The sequence below is a fragment of the Triturus cristatus genome, chromosome 1_1 (assembly GCF_964204655.1).
Source record: "Triturus cristatus chromosome 1_1, aTriCri1.1, whole genome shotgun sequence".
Classification (NCBI taxonomy): domain Eukaryota; kingdom Metazoa; phylum Chordata; class Amphibia; order Caudata; family Salamandridae; genus Triturus; species Triturus cristatus.
The window spans coordinates 12,055,454-12,077,361 of record NC_140579.1 but is presented as its reverse complement, the minus strand read 5'-3'; the positions used below and the strand labels follow the sequence as shown (position 1 = coordinate 12,077,361).

Sequence of the window (21,908 nt, the reverse complement as noted above, 5' to 3'; positions counted from 1 at the left end):
CGATCTCCCGGCTGTTCCCTGGTTTCCAAGGCGACCGAAACTTCATCCTCGTGGCTGCCTTCTGCATTCCGATCTCCCGGCTGTTCCCTGGTTTCCAAGGCGACGGAAACTTCTTCCTCGTGGATGCCTTCTGCATTCCGATCTCCCGGCTGTTCCCTGGTTTCCAAGGCGACGGAAACTTCTTCCTTGTGGCTGCCTTCTGCATTCCGATCTCCCGGCTGTTCCCTGGTTTCCAAGGCGACCAAAACTTCCTCCTCATGGCTGCCTTCTGCATTCCGATCTCCCGGCTGCTCCCTGGTTTCCAAGGCGACCGAAACTTCATCCTCGTGGCTGCCTTCTGCATTCCGATCTCCCGGCTGTTCCCTGGTTTCCAAGGCGACGGAAACTTCTTCCTCGTGGCTGCCTTCTGCATTCCGATCTCCCGGCTGTTCCCTGGTTTCCAAGGCGACCGAAACTTCATCCTCGTGGCTGCCTTCTGCATTCCGATCTCCCGGCTGTTCCCTGGTTTCCAAGGCGACGGAAACTTCTTCCTCGTGGATGCCTTCTGCATTCCGATCTCCCGGCTGTTCCCTGGTTTCCAAGGCGACCGAAACTTCATCCTCGTGGCTGCCTTCTGCATTCCGATCTCCCGGCTGTTCCCTGGTTTCCAAGGCGACGGAAACTTCTTCCTCGTGGCTGCCTTCTGCATTCCGATCTCCTGGCTGTTCCCTGGTTTCCAAGGCCACCAAAACTTCTTCCTTGTGGCTGCCTTCTGCATTCCGATCTCCCGGCTGCTCCCTGGTTTCCAAGGCCACCAAAACTTCTTCCTTGTGGCTGCCTTCTGCATTCCGATCTCCCGGCTGTTCCCTGGTTTCCAAGGCCACCAAAACTTCTTCCTTGTGGCTGCCTTCTGCATTCCGATCTCCCGGCTGTTCCCTGGTTTCCAAGGCCACCAAAACTTCTTCCTTGTGGCTGCCTTCTGCATTCCGATCTCCCGGCTGTTCCCTGGTTTCCAAGGCGACCGAAACTTCATCCTCGTGGCTGCCTTCTGCATTCCAATCTCCCGGCTGTTCCCTGGTTTCCAAGGCGACGGAAACTTCTTCCTCGTGGCTGCCTTCTGCATTCCGATCTCCCGGCTGTTCCCTGGTTTCCAAGGTGACCGAAACTTCATCCTCGTGGCTGCCTTCTGCATTCCGATCTCCCGGCTGTCCCCTGGTTTCCAAGGCGACGGAAACTTCTTCCTCGTGGCTGCCTTCTGCATTCCGATCTCCCGGCTGTTCCCTGGTTTGCAAGGCGACCGAAACTTCATCCTCGTGGCTGCCTTCTGCATTCCGATCTCCCGGCTGTTCCCTGGTTTCCAAGGCCACCAAAACTTCTTCCTTGTGGCTTCCTTCTGCATTCCGATCTCCCGGCTGTTCCCTGGTTTCCAAGGCGACCGAAAACTTCATCCTTGTGGCTTCCTTCTGCATTCCAATCTCCGGGCTGTTCCCTGGTTTCCAAGGCGACGGAAACTTCTTCCTCGTGGCTGCCTTCTGCATTCCGATCTCCCGGCTGTTCCCTGGTTTCCAAGGCGACCGAAACTTCATCCTCGTGGCTGCCTTCTGCATTCCGATCTCCCGGCTGTTCCCTGGTTTCCAAGGCGACGGAAACTTCTTCCTCGTGGCTGCCTTCTGCATTCCGATCTCCTGGCTGTTCCCTGGTTTCCAAGGCGACCGAAACTTCATCCTCGTGGCTGCCTTCTGCATTCCGATCTCCCGGCTGTTCCCTGGTTTCCAAGGCGACCGAAACTTCATCCTCGTGGCTGCCTTCTGCATTCCGATCTCCGGCTGTTCCCTGGTTTCCAAGGCCACCAAAACTTCTTCCTTGTGGCTGCCTTCTGCATTCCGATCTCCCGGCTGTTCCCTGGTTTCCAAGGCGACCGAAACTTCATCCTCGTGGCTGCCTTCTGCATTCCGATCTCCCGGCTGTTCCCTGGTTTCCAAGGCGACGGAAACTTCTTCCTTGTGGCTGCCTTCTGCATTCCGATCTCCCGGCTGTTCCCTGGTTTCCAAGGCGACCGAAACTTCCTCCTCATGGCTGCCTTCTGCATTCCGATCTCCCGGCTGCTCCCTGGTTTCCAAGGCGACCGAAACTTCATCCTCGTGGCTGCCTTCTGCATTCCGATCTCCCGGCTGTTCCCTGGTTTCCAAGGCGACGGAAACTTCTTCCTCGTGGCTGCCTTCTGCATTCCGATCTCCCGGCTGTTCCCTGGTTTCCAAGGCGACCGAAACTTCATCCTCGTGGCTGCCTTCTGCATTCCGATCTCCCGGCTGTTCCCTGGTTTCCAAGGCGACGGAAACTTCTTCCTCGTGGCTGCCTTCTGCATTCCGATCTCCCGGCTGTTCCCTGGTTTCCAAGGCGACCGAAACTTCATCCTCGTGGCTGCCTTCTGCATTCCGATCTCCCGGCTGTTCCCTGGTTTCCAAGGCGACCGAAACTTCATCCTCGTGGCTGCCTTCTGCATTCCGATCTCCCGGCTGTTCCCTGGTTTCCAAGGCCACCAAAACTTCTTCCTTGTGGCTGCCTTCTGCATTCCGATCTCCCGGCTGTTCCCTGGTTTCCAAGGCGACCGAAACTTCATCCTCGTGGCTGCCTTCTGCATTCCGATCTCCCGGCTGCTCCCTGGTTTCCAAGGCGACCGAAACTTCATCCTCGTGGCTGCCTTCTGCATTCCGATCTCCCGGCTGTTCCCTGGTTTCCAAGGCGACCGAAACTTCTTCCTCGTGGCTGCCTTCTGCATTCCGATCTCCCGGCTGTTCCCTGGTTTCCAAGGCGACCGAAACTTCATCCTCGTGGCTGCCTTCTGCATTCCGATCTCCCGGCTGTTCCCTGGTTTCCAAGGCGATGGAAACTTCTTCCTTGTGGCTGCCTTCTGCATTCCGATCTCCCGGCTGTTCCCTGGTTTCCAAGGCGACGGAAACTTCTTCCTCGTGGCTGCCTTCTGCATTCCGATCTCCCGGCTGTTCCCTGGTTTCCAAGGCGACCGAAACTTCATCCTCGTGGCTGCCTTCTGCATTCCGATCTCCCGGCTGTTCCCTGGTTTCCAAGGCGACGGAAACTTCTTCCTCGTGGCTGCCTTCTGCATTCCGATCTCCCGGCTGTTCCCTGGTTTCCAAGGCGACGGAAACTTCATCCTCGTGGCTGCCTTCTGCATTCCGATCTCCCGGCTGTTCCCTGGTTTCCAAGGTGACCGAAACTTCATCCTCGTGGCTGCCTTCTGCATTCCGATCTCCCGGCTGTTCCCTGGTTTCCAAGGCCACCAAAACTTCTTCCTTGTGGCTGCCTTCTGCATTCCGATCTCCCGGCTGTTCCCTGGTTTCCAAGGCGACCAAAACTTCATCCTCGTGGCTGCCTTCTGCATTCCGATCTCCCGGCTGCTCCCTGGTTTCCAGGCGACCGAAACTTCATCCTCGTGGCTGCCTTCTGCATTCCGATCTCCCGGCTGTTCCCTGGTTTCCAAGGCGACCGAAACTTCATCCTCGTGGCTGCCTTCTGCATTCCGATCTCCCGGCTGTTCCCTGGTTTCCAAGGCGACCGAAACTTCATCCTCGTGGCTGCCTTCTGCAGTCCAATCTCCCGGCTGTTCCCTGGTTTCCAAGGCAACGGGTGGCTGCCTTCTGCATTCCGATCTCCCGGCTGTTCCCTGGTTTCCAAGGCCACCGAAACTTCATCCTCGTGGCTGCCTTCTGCATTCCAGTCTCCCGGCTGTTCCCTGGTTTCCAAGGCGACCGAAACTTCATCCTCGTGGCTGCCTTCTGCATTCCGATCTCCCGGCTGTTCCCTGGTTTCCAAGGCGACGGAAACTTCTTCCTTGTGGCTGTCTTCTGCATTCCGATCTCCCGGCTGTTCCCTGGTTTCCAAGGCGACCGAAACTTCATCCTCGTGGCTGCCTTCTGCATTCCGATCTCCCGGCTGTTCCCTGGTTTCCAAGGCGACCGAAACTTCATCCTCGTGGCTGCCTTCTGCATTCCGATCTCCCGGCTGTTCCCTGGTTTCCAAGGCGACCGAAACTTCATCCTCGTGGCTGCCTTCTGCAGTCCAATCTCCCGGCTGTTCCCTGGTTTCCAAGGCAACGGGTGGCTGCCTTCTGCATTCCGATCTCCCGGCTGTTCCCTGGTTTCCAAGGCCACCGAACCTTCATCCTCGTGGCTGCCTTCTGCATTCCAGTCTCCCGGCTGTTACCTGGTTTCCAAGGCGACCGAAACTTCATCCTCGTGGCTGCCTTCTGCATTCCGATCTCCGGCTGTTCCCTGGTTTCCAAGGCCACCGAAACTTCATCCTCGTGGCTGCCTTCTGCATTCCGATCTCCCGGCTGTTCCCTGGTTTCCAAGGCGACGGAAACTTCTTCATCGTGGCTGCCTTCTGCATTCAAAACTTCTTCCTCGTGGCTGCCTTCTGCATTCCGATCTCCCGGCTGTTCCCTGGTTTCCAAGGCCACCGAAACTTCATCCTCGTGGCTGCCTTCTGCATTCCGATCTCCCGGCTGTTCCCTGGTTTCCAAGGCGACGGAAACTTCTTCATCGTGGCTGCCTTCTGCATTCAAAACTTCTTCCTCGTGGCTGCCTTCTGCATTCCGATCTCCCGGCTGTTCCCTGGTTTCCAAGGCGACCAAACTTCATCCTCGTGGCTGCCTTCTGCATTCCGATCTCCCGGCTGTTCCCTGGTTTCCAAGGCGACCGAAACTTCATCCTCGTGGCTGCCTTCTGCATTCCGATCTCCCGGCTGTTCCCTGGTTTCCAAGGCGACGGAAACTTCTTCATCGTGGCTGCCTTCTGCATTCAAAACTTCTTCCTCGTGGCTGCCTTCTGCATTCCGATCTCCCGGCTGTTCCCTGGTTTCCAAGGCGACCAAACTTCATCCTCGTGGCTGCCTTCTGCATTCCGATCTCCCGGCTGTTCCCTGGTTTCCAAGGCGACGGAAACTTCTTCCTTGTGGCTGCCTTCTGCATTCCGATCTCCCGGCTGTTCCCTGGTTTCCAAGGCGACGGAAGCTGCCAAAACTGGTGAGTAAGCTGCCTCTTCCCCTGCCTTCCTCTGCATCCCCCCCACCTTTAGGAGCCCCCTACTTTCTATCTAGCTATGAAGAGTCCCAGTTACACTACACACGGCCACATACATGTTTTAGGCACGGATTGCAAAACCATCTTTCGCAAAAACACTGACTTCGCTAAACCGAGTGGCAGAATCCTGACCTCGCACGAATATTTCCCTGTAAACAGTTCGACGGCCATTTTATTCTTAAATCCAGCCAAACTCACTTGCCACATATGCTGGGTCTTGGTTAATTTACTCTCCCAGTTCAAATCACAGCATATTTTGAGACATGCGCTTGATAAGTGCAGGTCGATTCTTTTTGAGAAAAGTCTGTTTTCGAGTCTTTTTTTGCATAGGATGTTTTCAAGTGACGTAGTCTACTGAAAGCTACAAACAATGCTACACACCACTGTGCCCTGCATGGTGCCTGCTATGAGATGCCCCCTCGGGCTTGCAGCAGTGGCCACGCCGGCCTGGGCATTACCTTCTTAAAGAAAGGGATGCGCTTGCCATTGGAGGTGGGTGTGGTGACGCTGCTAACACTACTAAGGGGGGAGCGGGGCCCCCCCGGCCCCTCCGCCTCCTCTTCCTCTGGCTCGAGCTCGTCCCTCAAGTGGGTGATATCCAGGGGACCTGCTGGGGGAGGGGATAGGAGCGAAAATAAGCAGAAGGGAAGTGAAAGGTGAGGGTGACAGGAAAGAAAGGGAAAAAGTGATTTGGGGGAAGGAAGGGAATGGGAAGAGTAGAAGAAGTAAGAAAAGAGTGAAGGAAGCATGAGGCACGAGAAGGGAGGGCGGGCAAAATGTGTTAGAAATAAGGGAGAGGAGAGAGAAAAAGGGGGAGGAGATAACGAGGACCGACAGAGTGCAAGGGAAAGAAGGGGGTAAACGGCAGAGAGGTGCGAAGGTTCAAGAGTGGTGAAAGAAGGATCAGGTGGGGGCGAGGACGAAGGAGAAGCGGTAAGGAGGGAGCAGATGGTAAGAGAAATAGAGAGTTGGAGGTGAAGGGAGGGGCGAAGATAAAAAAAACAAAGATGAGAGGTGATGACACGATAAAAGTAATGAGGTGGTGTCGAAAAAGGCAGGAGAAAAGTGGAGTAAATCCGGAAAGACTCCGAAAGAAAATGTGTGGGAGAAGGGTGGGGTGAAAAGAAGGAAGAGAGGAAAGGGCAAGAAAGTCAAGGATGAGAAAGACAAAAATGGGTTTGAGGGATGGTGAAGAGTAGGGAGAGGGTGGGAGTAGGTGAGAGGAGGAGTGGAGAAAGGGGGGAGACAAAAACGGCGGAGGATGGGAGAAAAAATGGAAAAAGAAACCAAGATTAGGATGGAAAAATAAACAGCACAGTACTGATACAACTAGACAGTTTGTGAAATAAAATGTAGTAATAAACAGAAGTGAGAGTGAGATGGAGTAGGCTAGGTCTGGAGAAAGGGAAAGAGACATAGCTTGTACCCAAGAACCAAAGAGGGGGAAGAACACATGTTGTACCCCATCACAAAGCGTGAAGAGGAAAGGACACATCTTGTACCTCATGACTGAACGTAGGGATTGTAGGTAACATCTTGTACACCAAAACCTGGCTTTGGTAGGGAAGGACCCATCTTGTACCTCATGACTGAACGCAGGGAGGGAAGGACACATCTTGTACCCCAAAACCTGGCCTAGGTAGCGAAGGACACATCTTGTACCCCAAAACCTGGGACTGGTAGGGAAGGACACATCTTGTACCCCAAAACCTGGCATGGTTAGGGAAGGACACATCTTGTACCCCAAAACCTGGCATGGGTAGGAAAGGACACCTCATGTACCCCAAAACCTGGCAATGGTAGGGAAGGACACATCTTGTACCTCATGGCTGAAAGTAGGTAGGGAAGGACACATCTTGTACCCCAGAACCTGGCATGGGTAGGGAAGGACACATCTTGTACCTCTTGACTGAACGTAGGTAGGGAAGGACACATCTTGTACCCCAAAACGAGGCACGGGTAGGGAAGGACACATCTTGTACCTCATGACTGAACGTAGGGAGGGAAGGACACATCTTTTACCCCACAACCTGGCATGGGTAGGGAAGGAGACATCTTGTACCTAATGACTGAACATAGGTAGGGAAGGACACATCTTGTATCCCAAAACCTGGCACTGGTAGGGAAGGACACATCTTGTACCTCATGGCTAAACGTATGGAGGGAAGGACACATCTTGTACCCCAAAACCAGGCATGGATAGTGAAGGACACATCTTGCACCCCAAAACCTGGCATGGATATGGCAGGCCTGATAAATCCTGAAGGAAGGGTGCTGAGTATAATATGAAAGGGTGCACCTGCATGAGCAGGGCCCCTCTGCAGCCTTCGGAACCTATTTTCCGGGGTTGTTTGTGATGCAGCCAACCATATATATTTAAGTGCATTATATCCTCGCGGTAAATGCTAACTTTAAAACGGCTGCTTAGAAACATGTCGTGTTTGGTATCAAACAACTTGGAATCACACCTAGACACCAGTAACTGGTGTGGGAGGTATGATTCTACCCTTCTAGAGGAACTTATGTGACACACTGGTACACCCTGTACCAGCTTTCTCGACCTGGGCATCACAAAATGGATGCTGCCAGCCACAGGCACTAGTCTGCCCTCCTGCTGCTGAGCCAAGCTCGAGCAGGGGAAGGCTTGACAATAAGTCTCCAGTCACAGGGAGGTGTGACCACCTCCCAGACAGGATTTAGTGTATTGGGGCTGGGTGGGTGCACTCAGAGTGTTTGAAGTCTGCATTGGGGGCACATTTGGTGTCCCTGTGCATAGTCCAGTTCAAACTAGTTGCAGAAGCCATTGGCTCCTACTCAGGCGCGAAACTGGATAAAGGACATGGGTGTAACCACCCCTCTGTCCTGACCGTCCCATAGGTGGGTCCCCAGAGTTTGCCCCACCCCTTCCTTGGGTTTAAAGTAGGAACCCCTGACTACAGGACTTTAGATTTTACCTGGACTAAACTCTGCTACAGAAACCAAGTACTTCGATGATCTACACTTCACTAGATGACTGAAGAATCTCCCTTGGAGTAAAGGGGTTACTCCCCTGCAGCAGCAGGCACCTAAACGCATCTGACCGGTTTGCATCTCCCGAGCTCCTGAGGACTCCGAAGATTTCTGCAACACAGGAGGTGGGTTCGCGAGATCTCTGAGGTCGATCTGCTCTCTCAGCAATTCTGAGACAGTATCCCTCGTGGGGACCGTGCAACCCGAACCCCTGTGCACCGTATACTTTTGCAGTAGCATATGCTTTTCGGTGATCCCTGAGGCTGTGCTTTGGGCTACTTGTCGTCCTGACCCCGAGCAGTATTTTCACCGAAGATGTCCGGCCTACACTCCACAAGTGTTCCCTGGGCTGGTATTTTGTGATTCAGCTCGAGGTCCCTTTGCGTTCCCATATCCGTTGGCCTGTGGGTCCCTGTGAAGGTAACTTTGACTTTCACTGGGCTTTCCTGGTTGCTGCAGACGTGCCTTGACTCTCCATTGCTTGGAGAGTCCCCAGGACCATGCTGGTCCTTACCGAAGCTGATTTCCTCTGCCCGCGTGGGTTGCAGTTGCCAAGGTTTGTTGGTGTTCAATCTGGACACTGACCCCCCAGCACTCGACATCTTTCGTGGGACAGCTCACCTTCAGACTTTGGTCACCGTGGACATCTCCTGGTCCCCATGGCTGCAGAGTCAAGCTTCACCTCTACTCACCTAAAACACCCGACATCGGTGGGCATTCGTCTATCGTGCCCCTGGTCACTCTGAAGTGACCCAGACTCTGTCCCCTCTGGTTTCAGGTTCTTCTCACCTCGGATCCAGGCTTGGATCCCACCGGAAACTTTTCATCTTCACGGCAGCAGCACTTTTTCGCCTCACGCCATTGAAAACGACGGTTTCCGACACCACTTGACCCCTATGCACCCGGCTCCTCTGGGATAGGTAACACGGGTATCTTGGTACTCTCAAGGGTGCTGGTCTTAGAACCTTCTATGTTCCACGGGGTTTGCTTAAAGTCCTCTCCGAAGTGTCCTTAATCTCTAAAATTCCAACCGCGACTTTCCCATAGAGTTGTACGGAGCTCGCGCCTGTGTTCACACACTGCACCCATCTTCCGTGAGTCTCCTATGTCACTACTTTGGGTGGTTCCTTGGGGTCCCAGCGATTCTACGTGCTCCAGGCACTGTGTCTAGTTAAGTCGCGGTTGTTATACCACTTTCTTAGTATATGGTTCGGTTTCCCCCTGGAGCCCGCTGTGTATTGTGCTATTTACTGTCATTCTAGTGATTTAATATTGTGTGCTTTGTGCTCTAATCTCATAAAGAGGTTAGTAGAGAGTGTTTAGTAATAAATACATATATTGTATTTATCTCCTGTGTGGTTCTCCTTTCATTTGGTCATTCAGGAGGTTCTGATCTGGTAAAACGAGCTGCTTTACATTCCTTCGAGACTTAGCCCGAAGGCTGCTCTCCATAGCTACCCCTAGGATAGCTTTCAATAAAGGTTGTCTTTAACCTAATCATCAGTAAGGGTTCTTTGGACTGGTACAAGGTGCCCACTTTAGTTAGTGGTCAGCATATACCAGGCCAACTTCTCACAAAGGACACATCTTGTACCCTAAAACCTTGGATTGGTCGGGAAGGACACATCTTGTACCCCATGACTGAACATAGGGAGGGAAAGACACATCTTGTACCCCAACACCTGGCATAGGGAGGGAAGGACACTTTTTGTACCCCACAACCTGGCATGGGGAGGGAAGGACACATTTTGTACCCCAAAACCTAGCATGGGTAGGGAAAGACACATTGTACCCCAAAACCTGGCATTGGTAGGGAGGGACACATCTGGTACCCCAAAACCTGGCATGGGTAGGGAAGGACACATTTTGTACCTCATGACTGAATGTAGGGAGGGAAGGACACATCTTGTACCCCAAAACCTGGCATGGGTAGGTAAGGACACATTTTGTACCTCATGACTGAACGTAGGGAGGGAAGGACACATCTTGTACCCCAAAACCTGGCATGGGTAGGGAAGGACACATTTTGTACCTCATGACTGAATGTAGGAAGGATGGACACATCTTGTACCCCAAAACCTGGCATGGGGAAGGAAGGACACATCTTGTACCTCATGACTGAACTTAGGGATGGAACACATCTTGTACCCCAAAACCTGGCATGGGGAGGGAAGGACACATCTTGTACCCCATGACTCAATTTGGGAATAAATTACACTCCTTTACCCCAAAATCTATGATGGCGAGAAGGGGAGAAAAGACATATTGTGTACCCCATGAGTCCGGGGAGGGGAGGCGAAGGCCACACACTGACCAACAGTGGTGAAAGGGTGAATGATGTGCACTATAGCCCGTATGGGAGCGTTTGTACATTAGCACGTTACACCAATGCCTGAGATTAGATGCCTGTATGTGTACATAAGGTGTCTGTCATACATATGCACAATTGTGTGTGTGTGCTGGGCATGCATGTACACTCATGCCTGGGATTGCAAGTGTGCGCGAGGCTTTTGTGTGACATACACATGCTAAGCTAATCTGTGTACAGGTATGCAGCCAAACACCTGTGCTCCTGAGTACACCTGAAGTGTGGAACAGGGGCGTTTTGTGTCTTCACAAACTGTGTGTACAGTGCTCTGAATTTGTGCTTATAAAACCCCCCCATTGGGAGAGTGTCCTGTGTACAATGTGAGTGGTAATGAGACTCCCTCTCAGCATGGTACAGGCAGCAATAATGTTTTCTGGCCTCGGAGCGGAATTATCAGGGGCCTGATTTGAGCCTGAACTCAGGCAGGGGCTCGCACGCGCAGGACCATCCTTCTCGCTTTCAACCGCACGAGCTGTGGGTTAAGTAGAATGTATTTGGATGAGCGAGACACAGACGGGGCACGGTGAGACGACTAGAAGAAGAACCGTGAAAGAATACTTCCAAGGTAGACTTCAGGGGTCAGAGTGCTGTAGGTCATCCGACCCACCCCTAGTGAGCAGGTCGTGGATTATTCATTTACTGAGCACGTGTAGTGCTACATGTAGACACGCACTGCTTTTCAGGGAGGCCACCATTCATACAGCAATGCATTCTATTCGCACCGCCGTAACCCACGGCCCCACTGCCCAGGATCAGCAAGGTCTCATTTCAGGGGTAGATAGGATTCATGTGACTGGTCCACAGTAACAGTGCAATGGACAACAAGTTCTTGCTCCAGTGCGCTCCATGACACTGACCCAGGGGGACCCTGTCCTGGATAGCCAAGATCGGAGTTCCTGTGTTAATGCGCTCCATGTGATTCTGAGTCACAGCGACGTTGTCCTGGATCACAAGGTCAGAGTTTAGGGGTTAATGCGCGCCATGTGATTCTAAGAAACAGTGACGCTGTCCTTGATCACCAAGGTCAGGGGTCAATTCTCTCCGGGTCATCATGACCAACATGGACACTGTTCTGTATAACTGTGGACTAGGTCACGTGCCAGAACACTTCATGAGACTCTTGCTCACAATGACCCTATCTTGGATCACTAAGGTCAGAGTTCAGGCTTTGAAAAGCTCAATGTAACTCATTCTGAGCCAGAGTCCTAGGTCACCAAAGGTCAGAGTTCACAGGTTGATGTGTGCTATGTGACTGACCCACAGTGACCCTATCCTGGACCACCAAGGCCAGAGTGAAGTGTTTGATGCATTAGCGTGACTCTGATCCACAGTGAATCATCAATCAATCAATCAATCAAGGCATTTATAGAGCGCGCTACTCACCCGGAGGGTCTCAAGGCGCTTGGGGGGGGGGGGGTGAGGTGCCGCTACTGCTCGAACAGCCAGGTCTTGAGTTTCTTCCTGAAGGAGAGGTGGTCTTGGGTCAGGCGAAGGTCGGTCGGGAGGGTGTTCCAGGTCTTGGCGGCCAGGTAGGAGAAGGACCTTCCTCCTGTTGTCGCTCTTCGGATGCGGGGGACGGCGGCGAAGGTGTGGTTGGTCGATCGAAGGTGGCGTTTGGGAGCATAGAAGTTGAGGCGGTTGTTGAGGTAGCTCGGGCCTTGGTCGTGTAGGGCTTTGTGTGCGGGGGTGAGGAGACGGAAGGTGATTCTCTTGTTGACGGGGAGCCAGTGCAGGTCTCTCAGATGTCCGGAGATGTGGTTGCGTCGGGGGATGTCGAGGATGAGTCTGGCTGAGGCGTTCTGGATCCGCTGGAGTCTCTTCTGGAGCTTGGCGGTGGTTCCGGCGTAGAGGGCGTTGCCGTAGTCCAGTCGGCTGGTGACGAGGGCCTGGGTGACCGTCTTCTTAGTCTCGGTGGGGATCCACCGGAAGATCTTCCGTAGCATGCGCAGGATGTTAAAGCAGGACGCGGAGACGGCGTTGACTTGTCTGGTCATGGAGAGGGAGGAGTCCAGGATGAAGCCCAGGTTGCGTGCGTGGTCTGTCGGTTTGGGTGCGGTGCCCAGGGCGGGGGGCCACCAGGAGTCGTCCCAGGCGGAGGGCGAGGAGCCCAGGATGAGGACTTCCGTCTTGTCTGAGTTCAGTTTCAGGCGGCTGGTCGTCATCCACTCGGCTACGTCTTTCATCCCTTCGTGGAGGTTGGTTCTGGCGGCGGCTGGGTCGTTGGTGAGGGAGAGGATCAGCTGGGTGTCGTCGGCGTAGGAGATGATGTTGAGGTTGTGTTGGCGTGCGATGGCCGCAAGGGGGCTCATGTAGACGTTGAAGAGGGTGGGGCTGAGCGAGGAGCCCTGGGGAACGCCGCAGATGACTTCCGTGGCTGCTGATCTGAACGGTGGTAGGCGAACTCTCTGTGTCCTTCCAGCGAGGAAGGAGATGATCCATTCCAGTGCCTTCTCCTGGATTCCGATGTTGCTGAGGCGCTGCACTAGGGTGCGGTGGCAAACAGTGTCGAACGCCGCGGAGAGGTCTAGGAGGATGAGGGCCGCTGTCTCACCGTTGTCCAGCAGGGCTCGGATGTCATCGGTGGCAGCGATGAGGGCGGTCTCGGTGCTATGGTTGGCTCGGAAGCCCGACTGTGAGGGGTCGAGGGATCCATTCGTCTCGAGGAAGGCGGCCAGCTGCTTGTTGACGGTCTTCTCGATGACTTTGGCTGGGAACGGGAGGAGCGAGATGGGGCGGTAATTCTTGAGTTCGGTGGGGTCCGCTGTTGGTTTCTTTAGTAGAGCGCTGAGTTCGGCGTGTTTCCAGCTCTCAGGGAAGGTGGCGGTGTCGAAGGAGGTGTTGATGATGTCCCGCAGGTGGGGTGCGATGACAGCGTCGGCCTTGTTGAAGACGTGGTGGGGGCAGGGGTCGGTCGGAGATCCGGAGTGGATAGAGTTCATCGTGCAGATGGTGTCTTCTGTGTTGATCTGGGTCCAGGCGCTGAGGGTGGTGGTGGGGGGCGTTGGCGCGGTCGTTGGGAGCGTTGTTTGTGGGCTGAAGCTGTTGTGTATGTCCGCGATCTTGTTGTGGAAGTAGGAGGCGAGGGAGTTGCAGAGGTCTTGCGACGGGGTGATGTCGTTGTTTCCGGTGTTGGGGTTGGAGAGCTCTTTCACGATGTTGAAAAGTTCCTTGCAGTTGTGTGCGTTGTTGTCCAGCCGGTCCTTGAATGCTGTTTTCTTGGTGGCGTGGATCAGTTGATGGTACTTCCGGGTGGCGAGCTTGAGGTTAGTCATGTTGTCCGGTGTTGGCTCCCTTCTCCAGGCTTTCTCGAGGGCTCGGCAGTTCTTCTTGGAGCTCTTGAGTTCGTCGGTGAACCATGGAGCCTTCTTGCTGCCGGGTCTGCTAGGCGGGTCCTCAGTGGGGCGAGGTCATCTGCGCAGTTGCTGATCCACTTCGTGAGGTTGTCGGCGGCCTGGCTGGGGTTCGCTGAGCTGGCGGGAGAGTGCTGGCTCAGGGAAGCGGCGAGCTGGTCTGCTGTGATCTTGTTCCAGTTTCTACGAGCAACCTGTTGCTGGTGGTGGTGGATCGTGGATCTTCTGAAGGTGAAGTGGATGCAACTGTGGTCCGTCCAGTGGAGTCCGGTGGCGTGGCTGAAGACGATGTCCTTGTTGGATGAGAAGACAGCGTCGAGCGTGTGTCCGGCGAGGTGGGTGGGGGTGGTCACCAGCTGCTTGAGTCCGAGGTTGGCGAGGTTGTCAAGCAGGGTGGTGGTGTTGCGGTCGTTGTTGTTCTCCAGGTGGAAGTTGATGTCCCCCAGGAAGATGTAGTCTGCGGAGGGGAGGGCGTGCGGGCTGATGAAGTCGGCGATGTCTTCGCTGCATTGTGTGCGTGGTCCCGGGGGTCGGTAGATGAGGGTGCCTCTGAGGGTGGTTTTGGGGTCCGTGTGGATCTGGAAGTGCGGGTGTTCGGCGGTTGTCAGGGTGTCGTCGGTGTTGGTCGTGAAGCGGATGGTGTCCCTGTAGATGATGGCGATGCCTCCTCCGGTCTGGTTGCCTCGGTCTCTTCGGGTGATCTTGTAGCCGTCTGGGATGGCGATGGCGGGCGCTGAGGAGTCGTTCATCCAGGTTTCCGTGAGGAAGGCGACGTCAGGAGGTGTGGTGTCGAGGAGGTTCCAGAGTTCGATGGTGTGTCTGTGGACGGAGCGGGTGTTGAGTAGGATGCACTTGAGGTGGTTGCTGCTGGTGGTCGGCTTGGCGGGTGCTGGTGCGGGGCAGGTCCGGATGCAGGAGAACTTGCAGGCGTGACAGCTGAAGGGTCCATGGGTTCGTCTCGGGGTGGCTCGGTAGCATCCCGGGATTCGGCCGGTGTTGAGTGCGTTGAGGGTGGCGGTGTCGTACGTCCGGTGGGTGGGCTGGGGTCTGCGGGGGCCAGAGGTCTTTGCACTGAGGCAGGAGTAACGAGCAAAAGGTCACGCAGGCAGCAGGAGGCGGCGCTGCGATCCAGAAGCTGAGACCACGCCTCGTGGTCAGGGGCACAGCTGCGAGCAGCGGCGGGAACGGCGCAGCTAGGGCACACCCACGGGGAGTGTGCGCAGTGCGTGGAGGAGTGACCGGCCCAGAGGCACAGAGGTCATCAATGTGCTTCAGGTCAACCTGACTCCTGTCCTGGATCACGAAGGTCAAAGTGTAGATGATATGTCTGAACGTTCAATCAAACTTAGTGATTCAGACTAGCGCACAAATGAATTAGAGACATATAAAGTGTTCTGAAATATGAAGTAACATCTGATTTTACTGATCTGGATAAAGGTCCCAGTGGATGAGAGGTCATAGGCTAGTTCACATGTTGGACTGTTGTATCTGACTGATCAACAACTATCCAGTGCTACGGCGCTCTTACCACTGGCTGGTGGGGTAGGCCTGCATGTCCCAGTCACCACGTCACCGAGGCTGGAGCTGGAGTGCCCGCCGCCCGACTTACTGCAAGAGGAAGAAAGACACAAAGGCCATTATTGTTATGTTATGCAAATTTGTAGAGCGCACCATTACAAGAGGGTATCCTGGCACTGAGCAGTTGTGAGTCTAGGCAGAGCACACTATCACAAGAGGGTATCCTGGCACTGGGCAGGTGTGAGTCTAGCCAGAGCGCACCATCACAAGAGGGTATCCTGGCACTGAGAGGTGTGAGTCTAGGCAGAGCGCACCATCACAAGAGGGTATCCTGGCACTGAGCAGGTGTGAGTCTAGGCAGAGCGCACCATCACAAGAGGGTATCCTGGCACTGAGCAGGTGTGAGTCTAGGCAGAGCGCACCATCACAAGAGGGTATCCTGGCACTGAGCAGGTGTGAGTCTAGGCAGAGCGCACCATCACAAGAGGGTATCCTGGCACTGAGAGGTGTGAGTCTAGGCAGAGCGCACCATCACAAGAGGGTATCCTGGCACTGAGCAGGTGTGAGTCTAGGCAGAGCGCACCATCACAAGAGGGTATCCTGGCACTGAGCAGGTGTGAGTCTAGGCAGAGCGCACTATCACAAGAGAGTATCCTGGCACTGAGAGGTGTGAGTCTAGGCAGAGCGCACCATCACAAGAGGGTGTCCTGGCACTGAGCAGGTGTGAGTCTAGGCAGAGCGCACCATCACAAGAGGGTGTCCTGGCACTGAGAGGTGTGAGTCTAGGCAGAGCGCACCATCACAAGAGGGTGTCCTGGCACTGAGCAGGTGTGAGTCTAGGCAGAGCGCACTATCACAAGAGGGTATCCTGGCACTGAGCAGGTGTGAGTCTAGGCAGAGCGCACTATCACAAGAGGGTATCCTGGCACTGAGCAGGTGTGAGTCTAGGCAGAGCGCCCTATCACAAGAGGGTGTCCTGGCACTGAGCAGGTGTGAGTCTAGCCAGAGCGCACTATCACAAGAGGGTATCCTGGCACTGAGCAGGTGTGAGTCTAGGCAAACCATGGCCCTAGTGGGACGACTCAAAAAGCCCGGTCTTCAGCCTCTTGCAGAATTCAAGAACTGAGCAGGAGGCTCTTGTGTGGCAGCAGGTCGTCTCACGCTTCAGGAGTGATGTAGGAGAAGGCTCACCCGCCAGATCTAGTTTTCCATATGCACGAGATGTGTGCAAGTAGGAGTCCAGATGAGCAGATGTGTCTGAAAGGTTTGTGAAAGCAGATGCAATTGTTAAGATTTGCTGGGCCAGTGTTACGTCGAGTCTTGAAAGTGTGGGTGAGGAGTTTGAATTGTGCTCATGTGTGTGTGGGAAGGCAGTGGAGCTCCCTCACGTCTAATGTGAGTGCGGTTTAGGTTGAGAGTGATTCTGGCCACCGAGTTCTGAATGGTCTACTGCTTTAGGTTAGATTTTTGTTGATCTCGGCATAGCCATCTGCAGCGCTTCCTTTCCTTTTCATGCATTCGTTAATAAAACCAAAGCTAGAAGAATCATCACCAAGCTCATAAAGATAGTCAATCGATAGCCAGATGAAAACATTGTGTAGTCTAAGTTGGCACTTCTTGAGGACCTATATCAAGGAGGGAAAGACAATACGCAGCAGAATCAATGTTACAGGTATTTAACTTACACTGCAATAGAATTTAACTTTCATTAATACACATACTTGGTATCATTCTGCCGCCTTGTGGCTGAATCGGCTACAGTGAGCTATACTTTTAAACGTACTGTGGTTATCATCAATCGGATCAATCAATCAGCGTGGCTTATCACCTGGGGGGTATCCAGGCACTGGGGTGCGGTGAGTCTCAGTTGAAAAGCCAGGCCTTGAGTCCCTTCCTGAAGTCAGAGATGGATAGAGAGGCCGTTCCAGGACTTGGCGGCAAGTCAGGAGAAAGAGAGGCCTCAACTGCGTTGGGTGCGTTCAACGTGTGAGAGGGCGAGGTAGGCGGATTGAATTTGTCTGGTCCGTTGGTGGAAGGTCAGGCGGTGGTTGATGTAGGAGTGGGTGACCTTCTGGAGGGCCTTGTAGGCGAGGGTCAGCAGCTTGAACTGGCATCTCTTCGGGATGGGGAGCCAGTGGAGGTTTCTTAGGTGGGGGGTGATGCAGGTCCCATTGGGGAGGTTGATGATGAGTCTGGCTATGGTGTTCTGGATGGTCTATAATCGTTTGAGGTGGGTAACAGATCCGGTGAAAGTTGCCAATAGAAAGCATAGACCTCAACAGGAACCAGTTCGTTCTCACTCCTAGCATTGAAAAATGTGTGGGTTCTGGCTTATTGAACAAGTTACTCACCTTCGGTAACGATATATCTGTAAGAGACATGGTTAGTTATAGACTCCTTACCTTAGAATTACCCCCAGGCATCAGACTGGATCTGGAAAAAGAAACTTCACCTAGCCTATTCCCATTGTTATTAGTTCTTTCTTTTTCCGGATCCAGTCTGATGCCGGGGGGTAATTCTAAGGTAAGGAATCTATAACTGTTTCTTTCAGATCTTAACATACTATTAACAGAGCACTATCCTAATTACTGGGTCTGAGGCCTATACAAGTCGGTAAACGAGGGCAAGCCATCTTGGGCAGCCAGTGACCCCAAAAGGAGCAAACGAGCCCCCAACAGAACGTTTTCTCGATTATTTTAAAACATTATAGCAGGATGTGAGGGTTCCTTTATGCGTTCCAACACAATAAGTAGATGCGTGGCAGTATACATGGAGGACACTCTTGTCACACGCAGCACTCCCATTGGATACACATCCTACTCCGTTTAGGCAAGCGACTCTCCAGGGTCTACACGCAAGGGGGCTGCTTGCAGACCAAGATAGCCTAATGTGGCCTTCACGTAGAAGCCCCGCATATGGTCCCTTTGACTAGACCGCAGCCTACCGAAGAATGGGGCTGTTTTAGATATTTTTTTACCAGTACTGATTTTGGTTTCCGATTATGCACTGTCCAGGGGTAGCAAAGTGAAGCTGCCTAGACGTGTTCTAAGGGTGGAGGTGGATAAGACACTGATATATAGCGTGGTAAAGATATTCAGCTGTGCTAAACTCATTATTCAGTCAGGCCACTAATAGGCCTTTATTTTTACTACAATTCAATTTGTAAATAAAAATAAACACAAAACATAAGCACATTCTTTACCAAGACACGATCTGAACCACTATCCTAGCATTTACAAACAAACTGGTTTTAACCTTGGGCCCAAACACCAATGCTGCCCTATGGAGGAAACCGGCTTCTCTCAGTAGGCTTTGTGAGTCCCAGGCGTAGTAGAATCTTTGTGTGTCTTTGTTAGTCACAGGGCTGGAGGTGCCAGACAGTGTGTATAGATGCATCAAGGCTTACTACAGCATGCTTACCCAAGCTCTTGGGTTTGTAATAAAGAGGATGCACAACTCGGTGGGTTGAGCTTGTCTGGCTGAATCCCAGGAACAGCACAAATATCAATAAAAGCCCAGAACCTACCACTCCAGCAGGAGCAGATGCCCCATCCATGCCCAAACAATGTGTACGGTGCCAAAGTGCCAAAGTTCAAGCAAAAGTGTCTTATAGGTAGGAGGGTAAAGTTGTCAAGGGTTCCGTTTAAAGCGCACAGAAAATAGATCAGTTATCGACTCAACTGGTGTTAAGTATCTGGAGGGGTTCTGGGTGCTGAGAGAGAGAAGAGCCACAATCATATTGTCTAAGGGTACCAAACTTTAGAGGCCTGTATCTTTGCAATCAAGATTCCGGGGTGCCCTGAACATGCACCAGACCTACAGGCGCGCCCAGTCAAATACTGTAAACTGAGACTTTATGCCAGCAGCCAACACAAGCCTTACACATGACATCCCAGGAAGATGTATGCAGTAAAAACTGTTTTTAAATGAGGGAGACACCTTTCTTCTCACAGGACACCACCTCAAGGTATAGGTGAAGGGGAACGTCCTAGAGATACCGCAGGGGCTGATAAGGGGGAGTTAAGGGCTCCCCTGAGGGTCAGAAAGGAACAGGTCAATGATGTGCAGTGGGATTAGGGATCATTTACGTAGAGAGAGGCTGCAGCGCCCACCCATAGGACCACGTGGACAACTCACAAGGATACTTCAGCTAAAGGTGCACATCAATGCAGCTCTGTTTCAACGTGAGCTCCTAAACACAGCATCGCAGACACCCCCACACACACAACATGCCTGCATGCTCTGGTCTGCACTTAAACACACAAGATGAGTGGTACGAGGCCACATAAAAGCTGTGACACACAAAAAAGCACTCGAGATACACTATGGCTGCACGAGGAACCATAAGAATGGTATACCGAAATCCGACAGGACACTGCCAATGTTTCAAGCAAAAAGCGGCTTTATTTACCTGGCCGCTGCCTACAACTGCGCCCACTTTAAGTTAAGCCAATGCGGAAAATACCGTCCTCGTATTTTTTTTCTTCACAATCTTCCTCTTTGCTTTTGCTACATGTTGGCACTTATTTAACGGAGGGGGGTCGTGCCAGTGTTAATAGAGAGGTGATGGCCACCATGGTGGGTAGTAGGGAAGGGATCAGTATTGCAGTATATCCGGCCCTGGGTCGCACAAACCCACCCCTGCCCTACCTGGAGCTCAGCCGGCTCTGCCTCGTCTTCTGCTCCTGCAGGCCCCCCCGCATGGTCTCCAGCTTCACCGGGCTGGGGATGAAGCCCACCTCGCAGCCCTCCTTCAATGTTGTGTCCTGCTGGACACAGTCTAGTGTTTCTGCCAGCCACTCCCCCGAGGGCTGGCCCACACACACACACACACCCCCTCACCCATCCAACACGGACATCACCAGTCAGGTGACCCCGCTAATAAAAGGGCCGGAGTGCACGTGCTTGTGGCTAGTTATTAGTATCACATTCCAGTGTCCGTGTCATCTTTCACTCAACATGTGGGCCTAGGGCCCAGAACATAACACTGGCGACGAGGCGGGTCTGATCCCGCGTGCCTGCGAAGGGGTAGACTGCTCGGCCGGAGCACCGCTGTGGTTGTTTTTCCTGAAGGGGGATCGGAGGCTCCCATGCTGCCATAGTTTGCCCTGAGGAAGTGGCCACACCACCCCGCATGAAAGGCGATCCCTGCCCTTGCCCTACTACTTTTCCTTGGCTCCTGACGGTGGTGCAGTCACGAGAAAGTGGTGAGGAGCAGCGCAACCGCGGAGAGAAGGAGCTCCACTACAGGTGGCGATCACGCTATGCCCCGCGGATCAGGTGTCCGTAAGTGATCCTCGCCCGACACCAGGTAGCCCCAGCAGTAGGAGCGCCGCTCAGCAGGGAGGCACGTCTAAACCGCGCCGGGTGTGGGAGGACAATGAAGGTGGCACCCCGCTAGCAGAAAGGGGCGAAATAAGCCCATACGAGAAGGGAAGCGCCCTGACTGCTCGGGCATGAGGTGGCGCCTGCAGCATACGTGGGAGCGAGAAGGCCGCCACCCGGCCAGCGAGAGAGAAATCCGTAGCGGTGAACGAACGGCATGAAGCCTGTGCAGGTGTGATCTGTGTGGCGCGGAGAAATCCTGGCAGTGAACTCCGTGTTAAAGATGCCTCCTTCACTGCCAGCAAGCTGCACTGAAGACACCCCCAGTAACACCGAGCAAGCAGAAGAGAGGAAAGTGAGCCGCTCCGCCCCTGTGCGCTGCCCTACTGTGCCCCATTACCTTGATTGTGAAGTCCAGAGATAGGCGCGTGGCTGTGGTTGCCGGCAGATATCTGGGCCCAGCTCCAGGTGTCGCCGCAGAATGGCTCCGACTTTCAGCAGCGGATAGGGAGAAGCGTGGCAGCCCATGACCGGTGAAGCGAGGCCCGCAGCATTTGCAAAGCTGCTGAGGCCGATCCATGCTCGGAAAAGCATCCCAGGCAGCATTCGCCAAATAACAAAAGTGTCTGCAGCGTGAAGGCACCCACCACAAATTGCCTGCCCTCCATTCCCCAGTCCCAGCGCCGTCCGTTTTGTCACGTAAAAGGGTCCCAGGCCGCGAGACTGCAGAGAAACGACCTGCGGCATGCAAAGAGTGGCTGCAGCGCCACCTAGTGGTCAGGAGTGGTGCCACATTTAAAGGACGAACTAATTTTTCAAAACCAATGGGCCCAAGGAAACTGACACTGGCACAGTCATTTCTACAGCCCTACAATTATCTATCATGAAGCGACTCCAAAAGAGCTCTCCTTTTTACAGGAGACGAGCTGCCCAACACAAAAAAAAAAATATATAGCTTGACACCCCTAGCAAACAGTTAAAGCACACCAAGAGATAACAGAGTGCTACACACTTACTCCAGAATCGATGAGAGAAGTAGAATAAGCGCATTCAAGGCAGTGCAGCCAAGGGGAGCCTAAACAACTAAGCATAAGAAAAGGCAGCTCTGAAAAGAAAACAAGACTAATCCGGAGAGTATTCTGCACCATTCTCCCTCACTAGACCCAGGTACCCTGAAACACCAAAATATACTTTCACAGTAGTGCAGAGAGCACAAAGAAAACAGAGGGTAAGGAGAGCGTCATGCATGCCCCCTATCAAT

General features: G+C 53.4%; 1 protein-coding gene across 6 annotated transcripts in view; it reads right to left on the bottom strand.

The window, feature by feature from the left end:
* Nucleotides 1-21,908, bottom strand: part of LOC146869127 (voltage-dependent L-type calcium channel subunit beta-1-like) — a 275,900-nt gene that overhangs the window by 148,839 nt on the left and 105,153 nt on the right. For 3 of the 6 annotated variants that reach the window (XM_085623828.1, XM_085624074.1, XM_085623779.1), the window contains exons 4-5: nucleotides 15,333-15,412; nucleotides 5,536-5,687 (exon numbers count right to left, since the gene is read on the bottom strand). In XM_085623828.1, the coding sequence (XP_085479954.1) occupies nucleotides 5,536-5,687; nucleotides 15,333-15,412 (232 nt within the window). Of the gene's footprint in view, nucleotides 1-5,535; nucleotides 5,688-15,332; nucleotides 15,413-19,972; nucleotides 20,074-21,908 lie in introns of all 6 variants that reach the window. The other 3 variants (XM_085624106.1, XM_085624088.1, XM_085623729.1) reach the window with 2 other exon arrangements.